Consider the following 16273-nt stretch of genomic DNA (forward strand, 5'->3'; position numbering starts at 1 on the left):
ACATATGTACGGTCTTTTTATTCTGAAAGTATTTATTCAGAATGAGAAAAGAAATCAGAACAAATTACAAAGTTTTAAAAACTGACGAGTACTACAAAATCCAGAAAAAGCAACAGTGTAGTTAGCTGCCTGACACAACTCTATAATACTTTTCTCCCATGTCTTGTGGCTGCATATTACTTGATTGCCTCTTCACACGACAGAAATTTTGGAATATAATTCTCTAAAGAAAAAATAGAAAATTAATTACATCTTTCCTCTAGCATGTTTGGTCAAATTTATTTGAGATGAGATGTCACCTCATATCCAACAGAATGGCCACTATCAAAAAACAGAAAATAACAACTGTTGGTGAGGATGTGGAGAAATTGGAACCCTTGCACATCTGTTAGTGAGATTGTAAAATGGTGTAGCTCTTACGAAAAATAGTACGGAGAGTCCTTGAAAAATTCAAATTAGAATCACTACATGATTCAGCAATCCCATTTCTGGATATTTAGAATCAAAAGAATTGAAAACAGTCTACGGTTACGCCACCCTGAACGTGCCCGATCCCGTCTGATCTTGGAGGCTAAGCAGGGTCGGGCCTGGTTAGTACTTGGATGGGAGACCACCTAGGAAGACCGGGTGCTGTGGGTGTAAAAAAAATAAATGTAAAAGAATTGAAAACAGAATCTTGAAGAGACATTTGTACACTCATGTCCACTGCAGCATTATTCACAATAGCCAAGATGTAGCAGCAAACAGAATGCCCACTGACAGATGAATGGATAAGAAAATGTGCTACATACATACATACAATGGAATTTTATTCAGTCTTTAAAAAGAAAGAAATCCTGTCATATGCTACAACACAGATGAACCCTGAGGACATAATGCTAAGTGAGACAAGCCAATGACAAAAAGACAAATGTCGAATGACTCTACTTTTATGACGTATCTACAAGAATCAAACTCACAGAAACAGAAAGAGGAATGGTGGTCCCCAGGGCCCGGGGTGGGGGGTGGCAGAAATGGTGTGCGGTTTGTTCGATGGCTAGTTTCAGTCAGGCAACACGAAACAGTTCTAGAGATCCGCTGTGTATACATTTCATACCGTACTGTACACTTAAGATTTGTTAAGAAGGTAAATTTACGCCCCGTGTTTTTACTACTAGAAAGAAGTACGTGCCTCTGCTTTGCGCCATATCTTCCAGTCAAGCAGCAGCGCCTCGAGCAGCTTAACGTCGTGGATTATGGCATTCGACTCCACGTCCAGCCTGAACTCTCCGTTCTCACTGATGTGAAGAATATCTTCACCACAGCAACCTTCAAGAAGGGTCTACGGAAAATCAGCATTAACCCATTAATCGACTAATCCCTAAATTTAACAGAAACATTAAGCTTTCGATCTCGGCAATCATGACAGTGAATTTAAAGGAAAACCGGTAGGTCGAAATGTCACAAAGTAGCTTTGTTTTGCAAAACAATTGAAACAATTAGAAAAACACAAACTTTTAAATGTTTACAATACTCAGTTTCAAACATGAGGTAAAATAAATCCCATTATTTTTATTTTTTCAATTCGATGAATCTTTTAGGCTTCGAAACCTTTCCCAAAAAGTGGCAAGGGTCCCTGCCACCAAAGCACAGATCCTGACGGCTTAAAGAGCTGAGGGCAGGGCACAGGCAGGGGCATCGTCTTCTGCTGGAGTTGGAACACTGTTCAAGCGTAAGATGACGCGGACATGGCTTTAAGAAAGACCTGTGTGGCGCCACGACCGCGTGGAAGTGGCGGAGCTCGGGGTGTCAGAGAGCCGGGCTCTGGCCCTCACGGTGCGGCCACAGCAAACAGCGCTGTCTGTGTCTCGAGGGTCTCAGCTCCACCACCTTCAGGGGGAGCGGCTGGCGCGGGAGACGCCTCTGGGCCCGGCCAGACCTAAAACTCTGTGAGTCTGTTTTTTTCTCTTACTTTCCTAAAATGCTTTCAAGAAAATTAAAATGTAATTATTTAAACGATGGAAAATGAGGAACGACGACATCTAAAGTGCTGCCACTAACGTGGCTTCGTACATGAAAACACGCAGAAAAGTGAAAAAGGAGGTGGCAAAAAATAGAAGGAAAACCTATAAGTAAACAAGGGTCATGGAAATAACCTATTTTTTATGGCATCTTAAAATAAAAATATTTTTAGCCCTTGTCCAAAAAAAAAAAAATAATGGAAAAAAACAGAAGAGTACCTTAGTTTGATTAAATTTACACAATTGAGGTTCCTTCATTTTCCCCAAGAATAACTAAAACACAAACTCTGACCGGAAGAGTTTAATAAAGAGAGAAGCATCACCGCACACGAAACCACGAGAAGTTTTACGAGGACGAACCTTCAACACGTGGAAGCCGACGGTGCATTTCTGTTTGATCAACACCTGATGAATCATAGAAAGCCCATTACAGTTTTCTAATTCATGTATTCTCTGTTGGTTGTATTTAACTAATGAGAGTATAATTCTCAGTGCCAATGCCTGAGTTTCTTCACAGCTACTGAGTTCTACAACCTAAAACAAACAAACAAAAAATGAATATTTTTTTCTAATTTGAGAGTAAAAATTTCATGTGATTATCTATCACTACCTAATATCAATCCATAAGTTTCATTTGAAAGCTTATTTTTTTATTGCTCACACTTGCTTTGTAATTTAAGAATTATAAACAAAAGGAGACATAAATTCCATGCTCTTTAGTCTCTTAAATATGCAACAAATGAACTAAAGTAACATTAACTACCTTAGAAGTCAGCAGAATTTTATTAGTGATCTGAAATGTCAGCAAAACGCCTCAAATTTCTGATAATGAATCAATCAACAAATTATTTTCTATACTTATTTGTTAACCCTTATTTTCCCCATAATCTGGAACAATCACGGGAAAAACAAGTTTCACAAACCTTCTTTTAATGAATACAATTCTCCTATATTGTCACTCACTACGGTATGTACTTTTCTCATTGGCAAATTTAATCTTATAATTTAACATTTAATTGTTCTAATTACATTTCTGGACAATGAAAAACTTCTAAAATCTTCATAAATTACAAGAAAGCTTGGGGACACCTTAAACGTGTAATTTTTTACCTTAAAAGATTAACAAAGTTGACGTACAGCTTTTCTTGTAATCAAAAAGAAATGCTAAAATTTATCAATAAAAAGTTTCTCTTTAGATAAAACTATAACCAACGATTCTTACCCTAGCGAAGAGAAAAACAAATATCCCAGTCCCCCCAATCTCGTGCAGAATGCCTTGAATAGTCTGACATTGAGTAGGGCGGAGATTCTTTAGATGATGAGGTTCTAATAAGATGCTCTGGACTTCTTTTGAGCTGAAGGGTCTTTGGGAGAGTTGGGTTTTTGCTTGACCTTTCAGTCTGATGACTGGCTCATAGATGGTGTACTGAGCAGGACAGTATGTTGTATAAACAACTGAAAGACTTTCCTGAAACACAAAGATTTTCCTTCAGTAACTAAACACAGCCTAAAGTTATCAACTAGCAAATGAATATTCCAAAGTAAAAAGACACCCATCAAATCATTTTCTTTGTTTTAAAAAAGACACATTACACTAAACAAAAATGAACGTGAGAAGCAAGGTGGTTCCCCACAAAGGAAAAGATCAGTTTCATTTCTGTGGTCAACATTGAACCCCACACCAAAGCTGAGACATTCCAGCTTCGATCATTTTAGAATAAACAAGAAAGTATACTTACTCTTACCACTAACAACAGCTAAACCTTACAGTACACCCGCTACATACCAGGCACTGTTCTATGAATGTAAATATTAACCAATCTCCACGCCCCTATGAGATGAGAACTCCGGAGCAATGTTTTCCTTATTCCTCCTGTGTAGAGGGTAGTTTCCAGTAGCCCCTGGCTCCCCATCAAGCTTCTATTAACTACAGCAGCCCCCCATATCTGTGGGGACACGGTCCAAGACCCCCAGTGGATGCCTGTAACCACAGACTGTACCGAATCCTATAGACTGTTTCTTCCTACACATTCGTACCTATGATAAAGTTTAATTTCTAAATTAGGCATAGCAAGAGATTAATGACAGTAACTACTAATAAAATAGAACACTTATAACTATACTGCGATAAAAGTTATGTGAATGGCTTTGGGGCCATTATTAAGCAAAATGAGGTCGACTTGAATACAAACACTGCAATACTGCAAGGGTCAATCTGATCACCTAGATCAGTGGTCCCCAAACTTTGTGGCACCAGGGACCGGTGCTCCTATGAGAATCTAACACCTGATGATCTGAGGTGGGGCTGAGGCGGTGATGCCAGCGCTGGGGAGTGGCTGCGGATACAGATGAAGCTTCGCTCACTCACCTCCTGCTGTGCAACCCAATTCCTAACAGGCCAGCAGGGGTTGGGGACCCCTGGCCTAGATGGCTACTAAGTGACAGGAGGGGTCTGTGGGAGGTGGCGATCTACAGCATGGAGACGCTGGACAAAGGGACAATTCATGTCCCGGGGGGGCATGGAGAGGGGTGCATGAGATTTCATCACGCCACTCAGAACGTCACACAATTTAAAACTAGGACTTGTTTATCTACGGACTTTTCCATTTCATATTTTCGGACCGCAACTGGCCACGGGTGACCGTAACTGCAGCACGTGAAAGTGCGGGTGCGGGCGGGGTGGGGTGCCGCATTCTGGCATTACGGTTAACCCCCCCACCAAGGCGTGCACTTGGCGGAGCTCGCAGCGGCGGTGGCTGCAGGATCCCAGGCCTCGGGAAGCTACGCCCATTCTGCGTCTCTGCACAGACGCCGGGGCCCTGGCCATTCTCGACCCATGGCGATTTAAGGACATGTTCATCAGACACCACCTCGCAAATGTGCGTACCAGAGAAACCCGCTACGATGCCTACTGTGCCCGATTGTGCCGGTAAAACAGACTTTCAAACCTGCGCAGTTTTCATCAGAAGCCTGACGAAACGCTGGTCCTCCTGAGGCCACGGTGCGGGCACCGTCCCTCCCTGACGGCCCGCTCATGCCCTCCTAGCCCACCTGCCACATCAGGCCTAACACCTGGCTTCCTAAAAGGAGCTGTCACACAAAACCCATAGAATTTTAGTTGGTGATCATTTATGTTGAATTTTACAACTTATATAAAGTATATTCTTTTCGGGCCAAATAAAAGGATGAAGGACTTTTTTTTGGCATGTGAAAGGAAATGGATTAACTAAAGACTAGAGAGTTAACAGTATTAGTTGAACAACACTTGTATGAGCTCCTTAGATGACGGGATCATTTCTTGTCACATGACCCTGCCCACGCAGAACATTTAGTGTCCCTGACCTCCACTCAGTAACAGTAGACAGCCAAAATGCCCAACCCCCCATTCTTAAATACTCCTTAGGGAGAAAAAGATTGAAGTCCTAATATCAAATCTTTAGTTAAATTCCATTAGTATCTACTCTACGTCTATTTTATATATATCTACGTTTTTATATATATCTCTATACATATATCTATATATACCTATACGTAGATATATATTTAACACCACTTAAGACTTATATGTTTTACAAAATATCTGTACTAGAATTTCTACTTTAGTCAAGTGTTACAGTTTTAAAGTATGATTTATTTTGATTATGTAATTACACCTCATTAACAACAGCAGTAAAATACATTCCAGAACGGAAGTCTTCAGTGAGCAATCTCTCTGACGTATCACTGTTTCTCTCATAAAAAGAGAAGAAATAGACTCATGGCCAGATCTACCAGTTTTAGTAGATTTTTGAAGACTATGACGGCTGAGTTTTCTCGTTGCTATAATGAAAAGTATCCTTCGCAAGCCCCTAAACTCTGTACTAGGAGAACAAAATATTAGAATACTATTACACAGCAATCTGAGTGTCTCACATAAGCAGAGTTAGCAATATTTTGAAAGCAAAATTCCTCGTTGTTACTGATATTAATATTCTAAAATCTGAATATATATAATTAAAACTAATATACAAAATTCATATTTATTATTAACTATGAAAAGGAAATAGGCTAATGTGTTACAGTTTTACTATATCATAAAATTTATCTTCAATGATCAATAGGTGTAAACTAAACTGATACTTAGTAAAGGAATATAGTTTCAAGGAAAAAGGGATGAAAATTTGAAACCTAGAAACAAATTCTGAGGAAGTCTAGGTATTTCAATTTTTTTCCTTCGGAAAAAAAACATATTCTAAGGAAAGAAAATGTTGAGAAACAAAAAAGGGAAACATTAGAAATCCAATTCATAGCTAATTACACATTCAATAAACATACATATGTACAGTTACTATAAAGTTAAAACTTGTAAAATAAAAACTTACAATTAAGAGACCAATGTCCACATCTTTCTTGGTCATAAAAAGTTCTCTGATTTGTTCACATTGCAAAATTTCTTTATTAATATATTTGGAGTAGTCAATCACAGGCTTACCATATTTACATGGCATTATAGAGGTATGGTTGGGTCCACAAGCATACAGATAAAAGGCCTCTTGTGAACCAATCTTAGCTCCTGAATAGCAGAAAAACAAAGTTACTTATTTAAAATATTCCAGCCAGGATTTGCCACAAAAAGCAAGAAACCAAGAATTTTTTATGCCAGATTCTTTCAGTATTCACCATATCCTATAAAACTGATAAAGCTTCCGTTTCCAAATTGGTGTGATGAGCAAACAGCCTATGCCAACTATAGATAGAAGACGAATTACTATATATAAGGTCAACTGTGAAGCTCCTGATAAAATAAAATCATGAAATTCTATTTGCTCCTTAAGCTAGAAAACGGGGTGTTTTTAAAATTTGTTTTGCTTCGTTTAGCCTTTTTTTTTTTTTTTTTTTTAATAAATGGAAACTATAGCTCGGTAAATTCCTTTTTAAAATGTAATGCGAATTGATATCTTTATCCCTTCCATCCATCCATCTATTCAATAAACACTGTCTGCAGGCTATTATGTGCCAGGTTTGTGATGTATTTTTAAATCATATTTCTTTTTTCCCCTAAGTTTTGGTATTTTTATAGAATATACTAAAATTATAAATAAAATAGACAACCATTCTAAGATTACCTCTCATAATAACTGCATTCTCCGGAATTACAAAATAAAGTTGAATTAATATAAACTTCTCTTTTTTTGGGGGGGGGTATAGGAGTACCATGTATACCTCTACGTAAATGTATACATCAATTATAGAAAACATCTAGATTATGAAAATGTAAAATATTTTTAAAGTCATTCTGGAAGCTAGAAAATATAGTACTTACTAAGCACGAGTAAAGAAACAGGGATTAATATTTGATAATTTACTTAGTTTAATACTTGTTAACTGAAAAAAAAATTTGGAAATGCTCTGATGGGGAAAAATATACCATTGAAGAGGAGTAAATTTCCCAGGTCCCATTTTCCAGCCAATTGCAAAAACTCTTCTTGAGACGATACACAATGGCCGATCATGCAAAAGGTTTTATTGCTATCGGATGACAAACTTGTTTTTCTTGGAAGCACAAAATCCAAAGTAACTTCAGGTTTCCTACATTAAGAACAAAGTGAAATCAGTTACTTCAGTGAGGACTAAGTACTATGTTAAACACATGAGTGTTTAATCACAGGAAATTCTTGAATAGTCTTTTTGGTTCAGTATCAAATAGTTGGTGATGAGGAGAAAGAGAACCGTTTCTGTTGTCTCGATCTGAGGTGCTGGTGGTCCTCAAGCCCTAGAAATTGGGAAGCAGAACAGAGATGCCTGGCGAGCCTACACCAGGTCACGGGAAATGTGAACCCACATTTGAGGCAAGCTTTCTTTGCCATCTGACGTCTGCACATGGGATTCTTGGTTTACAGACACCACCCAACTGCCTCTCCCTGACTTTACCAAGACGCCTCCCGCCTTGGTAAACAATTCCTAAAATCCCACGTCCTCTGTGAGGCCTTCGAAGATGAATCAGGGAAAATGATCACTTCTCCAAGTTTTGCTCTGAACAGCCAATGAAATGCAATTTTTTTCCCCCCACTTTTTTGCTAACTCATTACGGAGCTTTTGATTGGTCTCTTATTTTCACAGGAATCCTTTCAGGAAAAGGTAAACTAACGCTTTCTCATAGACACAAGATGGGAGGACATCATTGTCCAGCTGAAACTGCAGCGTGCCAAGCTCTACCCTGTTTTAAGAATGTCTTAAACTCTGGACTAAGATAATGAAGGTAACTTGTAAAGGCAAAGTTTGTGAATAAGACGAAGACTTAGAATAAGCAAACATGGTTAGCTCTGAATGAGAAATTCTACTTTGGAATATGTTTATTTAGAAACTTTCCACTAAGGCTTTCTGTTGCATATTTAACATAAATTTAAATATTAATAGGAATATTTTTAATAAAGGAAATATATAACTTTTTTTTTAAATTGAGGTATAATTGGCATACATTAGAGTGAGATAACTTCCACTGCATCTTTCGAACTAAATAAATGGCCATTACTGATACGCTACTGCCACCTAGTGGCAGTATGGCAATATAATTTTTAAGTGCAAGATTAATGCAGGATGAATTCAACAAATATTAATTATCTACCATGTGCCACAGATTCCTGCCAGATTTGTGTGCTGTTCATCAAGTAACAACTAATAGAAAACACTCACAAGTTGTTTTTCAGTGTCATTATGTATTATTAAAATGGCCTCTGAAGTGTATTATTTGTAGAAAATAATAAACATAGTACCAAATTGAAATGAACGGAATAATAATATATTTATCCTCGGTCGCTTGCTCATTGCTCTATTAACAGATGAATTCATTAACTTGTAACAAATGGCAAAAAAAAATCCCTTCAAAGTAATGTAGAAACAAGTAGATGGGTAAAAAATCGAGTACTATGTGAAACAAGTGATTATGCCCACTAACTTCAGAACTGTCCACAACGATCATCTAAACTGTCGCTCTGAACATGTCTAATAATTAGTTCACGATTCCTATTCTTGTTAGCTGGTCCGATTCAGAAACAGGCTCTCAGGGTGGTAAAGCCTCGGGTTTTAACCCGTGGGCACTGTCTGGGGTCAGAGCCCAGGTTCAAGTGTCAGCTGTAGCCCTTACTCGTGGCATGACTTCGGCTGAGTTACTTACCCCGCTCTGGGGCTCAGCTGCCTCCCCTGTGAAACAGAGCTAACAATCGCTTCGCAGGGCAGTTGGGAGGACTGTGTTCATCTGCCACGTGGTGAGAGTTCAAGAAATGAAGAGGAGAGTCCAGAGAACGAGGCTCTGGACTCACAGCCCCTCCCCAGCTCTAACCCATCCAGCTCGAGGCTCTGGACACGAATTTACTGGTTGGCGACAGTTGCCATTCAGGCTTAGGCAGCTGCGAAGACTGAGAGCTTCTCAGAAAATATTTAATTTGGAACATGGAAAGCAAGCTTCAATGACGTGTTTTCATGTATTTTTTAAACGAATGAACAAAAACAGAACCCTTGATTTTACCGCCAAAGCCTGCTCCTTCCCGTGGCTGACACTGCGGACCAGCATCCGGAGGCCAGGCCGCGCCCCTTCTCCCTCCCTCCTCTCCAGTGCTAAGGTCGCTCCTCCTCTCCCTTCCTCTGCCTGGACACCGTCCCCCTCCTGCTCATGGTGGCTCCATCCCCTCCTTCCGGTGTCCGTCTGAACAATCTGGTCGCAGAGGGACCTTTCCTGATCCACCTGATACCACAGTCCCGGGACCTGTTTGCTACCTTCACGGCATTCATCGTAATCTGCATAAATTTAATTGTGCTTGCTTGCTGTCTGCTTCTCACTAGACTGTGAGCTCGAGGAGGCAGGGGACGTGGTTGCCCTGTTTACCATTGTCCTCGGGCCTCACATGGCACGTGCTTGGCACACACTCAGTAATTCCTCAATAAACACGTGATGGATGAGCAAACGATGAATGAAAAGAGGTTAATGCGCGCTAAGGGGGTGTGTGTGTGTGTGTGTGTGTGTTCGTTCTAATCTACTTCAAGGCATTTTTGAGAGAACTGGGAGATAATGTAAACAGGTGTGCGACTTCTCACGGTCCAGTAGACTAAACCCAGACCCCTCGCCCTGGCCTTCGAAGGCTCCCGTCAGGTGGCTTCGCCACGTCCATGCACTTGTCCCTCTCCTAATGCCGCGCAGACCCTTCCCTGCAGCCGGCCTGACCCTTCCCCGCAGCCGGCCTGACCCTCCCCCGGGTGACACAAGCTCCCGATTCCACACCCCTTTCATGCTATTTTATTCAATAAAATACTTCCCAACTCTCGAAAATCCAGAATCCCTTGTAGGTCTCTCGGTGTTAACTTTTATATTCAGATATTCCTGAAAATGTTTCTTACGAACTCGACGCATAATTCCCCTGGTCCATAAAGGTCATTCAGTACTCCACCTGACTCCATCACCTGGTACAGTGGCTTATATTTTTCTCTAGTCATTCTAATTTCTTTTCAAATCCTGATTTAATTTAGGTATTAGCCTTATTAGCCAATAATTCCTTGTGGATTTTTATAATATATGGGCTCGAAAGAGCAAATTATAGTTTCTGTTCCTTGATCTACTATATATTTCACATAAATGTCTAAATGTTCAGATTTCTGCATGCTTCCCCAAACCCAAGTATTAATTTTCAACAATTATTTCTATGGGAAATGAATTCTGTATGGAGGTGATAAACAGGAAAATATCCAACCCTGACGTAGGTTCCTATGTTACTATACAGTACACTTTATCTGTAGTGTTCTGTAGCCTGTTTCAGAAACTATAGCAGACTAAATAAACTGAAAATCGTAACTGAGGTGAAGAAGTAGTCACTAAAAATGTCTCATACCTTTGTCCAGAGACCCACATGGACATTCTCCCATGGACGTTCTTTTTCCCCTGGGGCTGCTGCAAGTAGGTGAGGACTAAATGCTGCCATTTGCTTGGGAGAAAAACGTTCTCCTGAGATTCAGCCTGTGCCAGTAAAACGGCTTTTGCATCATCATTTGAATCCACGCACATGCTACGCAGAGAGAGAAAAGGCATAGGCTGAAAACATGAAATTTCTGACCCCAGTGTTTAACACATGTGTAACAATCGTAACTGTAGATGTTTAAGTGAGATTAAAAATCTGTTCTACTTTTAAACTAACTTAAAAAGTCAGAGGTCTTTTTTTACACCATAATCTTCTTAATTATACTATTATCTCATAGATTTTTGGATACGATAATATGTTATTACAAAGGCGGTGATGATGACCATTAGAATGTGTCTCCTTTTTTAGTAGGATTGTTCTACTTTGCTGCAGTGGTCTTTATTAGCAGATTTCCCGTCAGTGTCTCTTACATAAACTATTTAAGTGCATGATCTACTCATGGGGGCTGAGGAGAATCAATACCGAAAGATGAGCGTGCCGGCGTGGGGATCGGCCCACACTTGGATCATCAGCGCTTTGGATCCCAGCGACATCATGTGAACACAGCCTTCTTCTATGAGTCTTTCACTGGGATTCATGTACTCTGCACCTTCTGGCCGGTTGTTCTCTATGACAGAAAGATATCAGAATGACCAGTAAAGCAGCTGATAAAAACTGAGTGGAAAAGTGAATTTAAAAGAATACAAAGCGTTCACTTGTTGTAAATTATGTACTCAGAATGTCTGAACCTGGCCTGCTCCAAACATTTCCAGAGTAGAGATGTTAGCTCCAAAAAAGCACCAGGCGTGGAAACAGTAACTGAGTGATAACTGAGGGCTAATTGCAGGCACGAACAGACTACTGCACTGTCGCCCTGTGAGCGTGAGCTGGCACGACCTGTGCCGTGACGCCTCGATCGCCTGGGTTGGGCCACTCTGACATCAGGGACCCGAGCCCAGGCACCGTCATCACAGGCCGGGCATTCCCAAAAGCCATCTTATAACTATTACAATAGCATGATTTAAAAACAAAATTCTTCGTATTAAAATTCCTTTTCGAAATACGGTGGCGTCTGAATATATTCGTTGTTTAGACTCCCTGATGAGCGAGCTTTGAATTTAATGGCTAAGTGTTTCTGAAACTCTAAAGTGCTTCTCTTTGCTTTGGGCTTTCTGGTTATTCATCCCGACCTATCCTTCTCACCATTTAAAACCCAGCACTGCCTGAATATGTCTGACGAGCCGAGCCCTCCAGCGCCCACGCTGCCTAGTACCAGGACGCATGACTTTAGTGTAAAGTATGTGAATTGAGATGGACCAAAACACGAAGGGAACGTCCAAAGGCTCAGACTTTTGGAGAAGATGAACACTCTGGTTATTAGACTGCATATATATTTGTTGCCATTTTTCGACAGGTATAACTACCACCAATTTTTAAGATTACTTTCCTTACCAACGACAATAGTCTTAAAGAAGAATAGTTAACCCATTTCCTGTTTGCCCCGAGAATACTCGCTGGCGGTGTCTGCGGCTGTAGCATTTACCCCAAGATAATTTGCAGATGACAGTCCTGACCTCACCCCCAAAGTTTGACATGAAATAGCATGCTTTTATTATTATTTTCGCATTGCTCTAGTAGATCGATAGTCTTTGGAAACAAATGGCATCATTCTATTTACAGCATTCTGTTTTTAGTAGTTCGATTGTTGAAAATATCAAATCCTAGCAAATGTAGCATTCGGACGCGTGATGTTAAGTGAACACTGGCAGCGAGCTGCACTTTTTTTTCTAAACAGGAAAACAGATTCATTGACTATTTTGACAACTATTGCCCAAGATATAAGATATAGGGAAAACTTGTATCTGATACAATTATTTAAAAATTTTCCATATCGAATCTGAACTTCTACAGATAAAAGACAAGAACCAGAGCGTACGCAGGAACTGTGGAGCAGGGCTGTCACAACTATTTCTTAATCGAATCCTCACAACAATCTTATGAGGTAAATATTGTCCCCATTTTGAGTGTGACAGAATCGAGGTGGCAAGAGGTTAATAACTTGCTCAGTGGCACGCAGCTGGTTTAGTGGCAAAGGACGTGTTCTCACCGTAATTAACATTTTCTTCATCTCTCTTCAATGTTTTTATACGTATACTGTTTTTAAATATTCTTTAAAATGCTTATGCAAAATCGTCTTTCCAAAATACATTTCCTAATACACTTTCACAATAAAAAAATTTTCCCAATATTTACTTTTATCAGGTCACTGTGTATATTTATTCACTTTATAAGAGACGGTTTACATCGTGATTGCCCCCACTTAAAATACGGGACTGCAATCGGCACCATCTCATGCGTGCTGGCGACAGGTGGGTGCAAACCCCTTCCTGTCACTCGCCGGCTAGACAAACCGGTCACGCTGCTGACTCTGACTGGGAACACAGAGTACGGCACTCGCCTCACTGAGTCGTGGCGAAGATGGCAGGTGTGCAGCAGAGCTGGGCAGAATGACATGTACGTGAAGCACTGAAGTCCATCAGATGGCGTCGTCGTCGGTAACGTATCATACTGTTCACACACACACACACACACACACACATACACGCTAGAGCCACCTGAGACATTCCGAACTATCTGCTGAGATTTTAAAGTTTGAGCTGGCTTCTGGTCTAACCATAAAGATACATAAGCATGCTCGGCTAATAGGGAGGAGCGGATTCGGAGCCCGACTGTGAACATCGAAGGACACTGCCCGCCTGTGCTCCATCACTGACGGTGTCACCTCGGACTTGGGTCTGCAGGGACGTGGAGAGAGCCTCCCGGCAACCACACAGTGGTGGAGCCTGACGTCCTGAGCTGCGGGCTCCGGGGAATGGAGAGCTACCGGGGCCAGCACCCCCACGCAGGTGTGACCCCCGACATCTGTCCCACCCAGCCAAGTCACTCTTCTGGACCCTACGAATGAGCCTGCCTGCTCTACTCCCAGCGCCATGAACTGGTTTGAGCAAATCGGTTCTCGCCGCCCACCTGAGGTGCAAGACGCCGTTTCGCAGCAGCGCAACAGCGATCCGACCCGCCCCAGGAAGGGCTGGGTCACACTCGGTCCCCCTTCGGAGAATGGCTGACGCATCGAGCTCTGCGACAGCCGCTAGGAGGGGTGCTGAGGTCAGATACGGCCTGAGCCGGAGAGCTTGAACTGAGAGGGAGGACGGACGGGGACGAGCTGGGGGCTGGCCGGGGGGCTGGGAAGCAGCAGGGCAGACACGCGGCCCTTGGGTTTCTACCCTTTCCTTTCCTAACGTCAGGGGCCACCCTAATCCAGCAGCGGGACCAGGAAAGGGGCAGGAATGGGGCTGGTGATCCCCGTCTTCCCCCGAGCCAAAGCACGAAAGAAAATGGAGTTTTCAAGGTTCTCTGACAATGCAGGCTTTGGTAAGCCAGGACCTGCATTACGAAGGCGCTGAAGGTGAAGGACACGTTAAGAGTAAGTTATAATGTCGCCGTATTCTTACTGGTCAACCTAAATCACCGTCCAAAAAAGCTGAGTGTAACGCTTAACGCCGTCATCGTACCTGTTCCGTCAACACTACCACCCCGTAAAATTAATGATCTGTTCCTTTTCTTCATCTTCTTTCGTTTTTCTGTGGCACTCTCAGCTTCCTGGGCACACTCCACGTTAAACCACAGCGAAACGCTGAAACCTTCTGACAGGTGTGGCCAGCAGTTCTGGCCCGGCAGTGGCAAGTGGACTGGGGCCACCTGCCAAGGGGAGAACAGCTGCTGGGGGAAACTGTCGCCGTCAGCCTCTTTCTTGCTCCGTGACACGTGTGCTCTCCTCAGTAACCCCATGGCTTTGCTGCTGAGACTCCCAGGACACCTCTGTGACGAAACGCCACTGCTCGAATGTGGAGTATGCATTACCGGGAAGGTTAGGTACTGCAAAGGGCTCATAGCAATATCACTTTCGACAATTTTCAGAATGCCCAGAAGAAGAATTTCCTAGAGAAAAAGAGAAACAAATAAAACTTCACGATCTTGTTACAAGGTACATAATAGTCTTAAATTCAGGTTATAATGAAAATAGAAACATACCCATATACTAGTCAGCATTCCTATTTAAAGACTTTCCTGTCTACCATATAATTAAAATTTTCTGGAAGATGTGGTACATATATACAATGGAATATTACTCAGCCCTAAGGAAAAAGAAATACTGCCATTTGCAACAACATGGGCCAATCCTGCTAATAAGCAAATAAGTCAGATAGAAAAAGTTGAGAACTATATGATTTCACCTATATGTAGGAAATAAAAACAAAAGTAAGAAATAAGACAAACAAAAACTCAGACACAGACAATACTTTAGTGGTTACCAGAGGGAGGGGGTGAGGTAGTTAAGGGTAAAGGGGGTCAAACATATGGTGACGGAAGGAGATATGACTTTGGGAGGTGAGCACACAATGCAATGTACAGATGATGTATTATTGAACTGTGCTCTTGAAACCTACATAATTTTATTAACCAATGTCACTCCAATAAATATAAACAATTTCATTTTTTGTATAGTAAAGATAAAATATGAGTGATTTCATTCTTAAAATAGGTACTCTCTTGTGGTTAATTTATTTTGAGTTTAGATGCTTTTATGGTACAAACCTAAACGTTATCAGTTGGCCTTAAGTATTAGAAATTAAATACAATAATTATGTCGGACTCATCTCCGCCAAAGGAAGGCGTGTGTACATCCACATGGACCACAGCTGTTTCTCTCGATTGTTTTTAAATGAGGGCCAGAACCAGAGGCCTTATGGCACCTGAATGATGTTTATGCTGCGACTGACTTCATAAAAGTGAGTGCTCAGTTACTTTCCAATTTATTTTACATGCCTTTCCTTAAATAAATGTTCTTTCATCTGTGTTTGGTAAACGAAAATAAGATTTTTAGGTTTTCTTTTTAACTACAAGTTTTTGTTTAAACCGAAATGTAGAATGTATAGACGAGAGAGGAAATGAGCATTTGATTAAAGGGAAAAAGCAATGACTAAGGAGACAAGTAAAAAAAAGAGATTATCCTGAAGTACGATGAAGTATAATGCCACACTCACACACAACATCACATCTGATGTTGATGATCGCAGTGGAAAATGCACTCAGAAAAAGTAACAGAAATATTCCATAAACTGACGGGCAGTTCTCAGTGGTCTACACTGGTGGTTTTTAACCTCGGTTCCACAGAGCTCCCTCAGGGCCCACGCGGGCTGGAGTGAGGTGGAAAAATGGCAGGGGGCTCAGGGACATCCGACCTCGCTTCAAAGAAAGTAGCTCCGAGGGTTTCTGTTTTATTGGCTT

General features: G+C 41.3%; 1 protein-coding gene and 1 pseudogene across 8 annotated transcripts in view; one reads left to right on the forward strand and one right to left on the reverse strand.

Annotated features, from left to right (window-relative positions):
• The window catches only part of LYST (lysosomal trafficking regulator), a 143156-nt gene that overhangs the window by 79814 nt on the left and 47069 nt on the right, over positions 1-16273 (reverse strand). For 7 of the 8 annotated variants that reach the window (XM_039850366.1, XM_039850365.1, XM_039850367.1 and 4 more), the window contains 8 exons: positions 14497-14923; positions 11408-11552; positions 10859-11032; positions 7408-7568; positions 6362-6552; positions 3223-3468; positions 2361-2534; positions 1172-1321 (listed from right to left, as the gene is read on the reverse strand). In XM_039850366.1, coding sequence (XP_039706300.1) covers positions 1172-1321; positions 2361-2534; positions 3223-3468; positions 6362-6552; positions 7408-7568; positions 10859-11032; positions 11408-11552; positions 14497-14923 — 1668 coding nt within the window. Of the gene's footprint in view, positions 1-1171; positions 1322-2360; positions 2535-3222; positions 3469-6361; positions 6553-7407; positions 7569-10858; positions 11076-11407; positions 11553-14496; positions 14924-16273 lie in introns of all 8 variants that reach the window. The other variant, XM_039850371.1, reaches the window with a different exon arrangement.
• LOC120592670 (uncharacterized) lies at positions 521-639 on the forward strand (annotated as a pseudogene).

The sequence above is a fragment of the Pteropus medius genome, unplaced genomic scaffold (genome assembly GCF_902729225.1).
Source record: "Pteropus medius unplaced genomic scaffold, Ma_sr-lr_union100, whole genome shotgun sequence".
NCBI lineage: Eukaryota > Metazoa > Chordata > Mammalia > Chiroptera > Pteropodidae > Pteropus > Pteropus medius.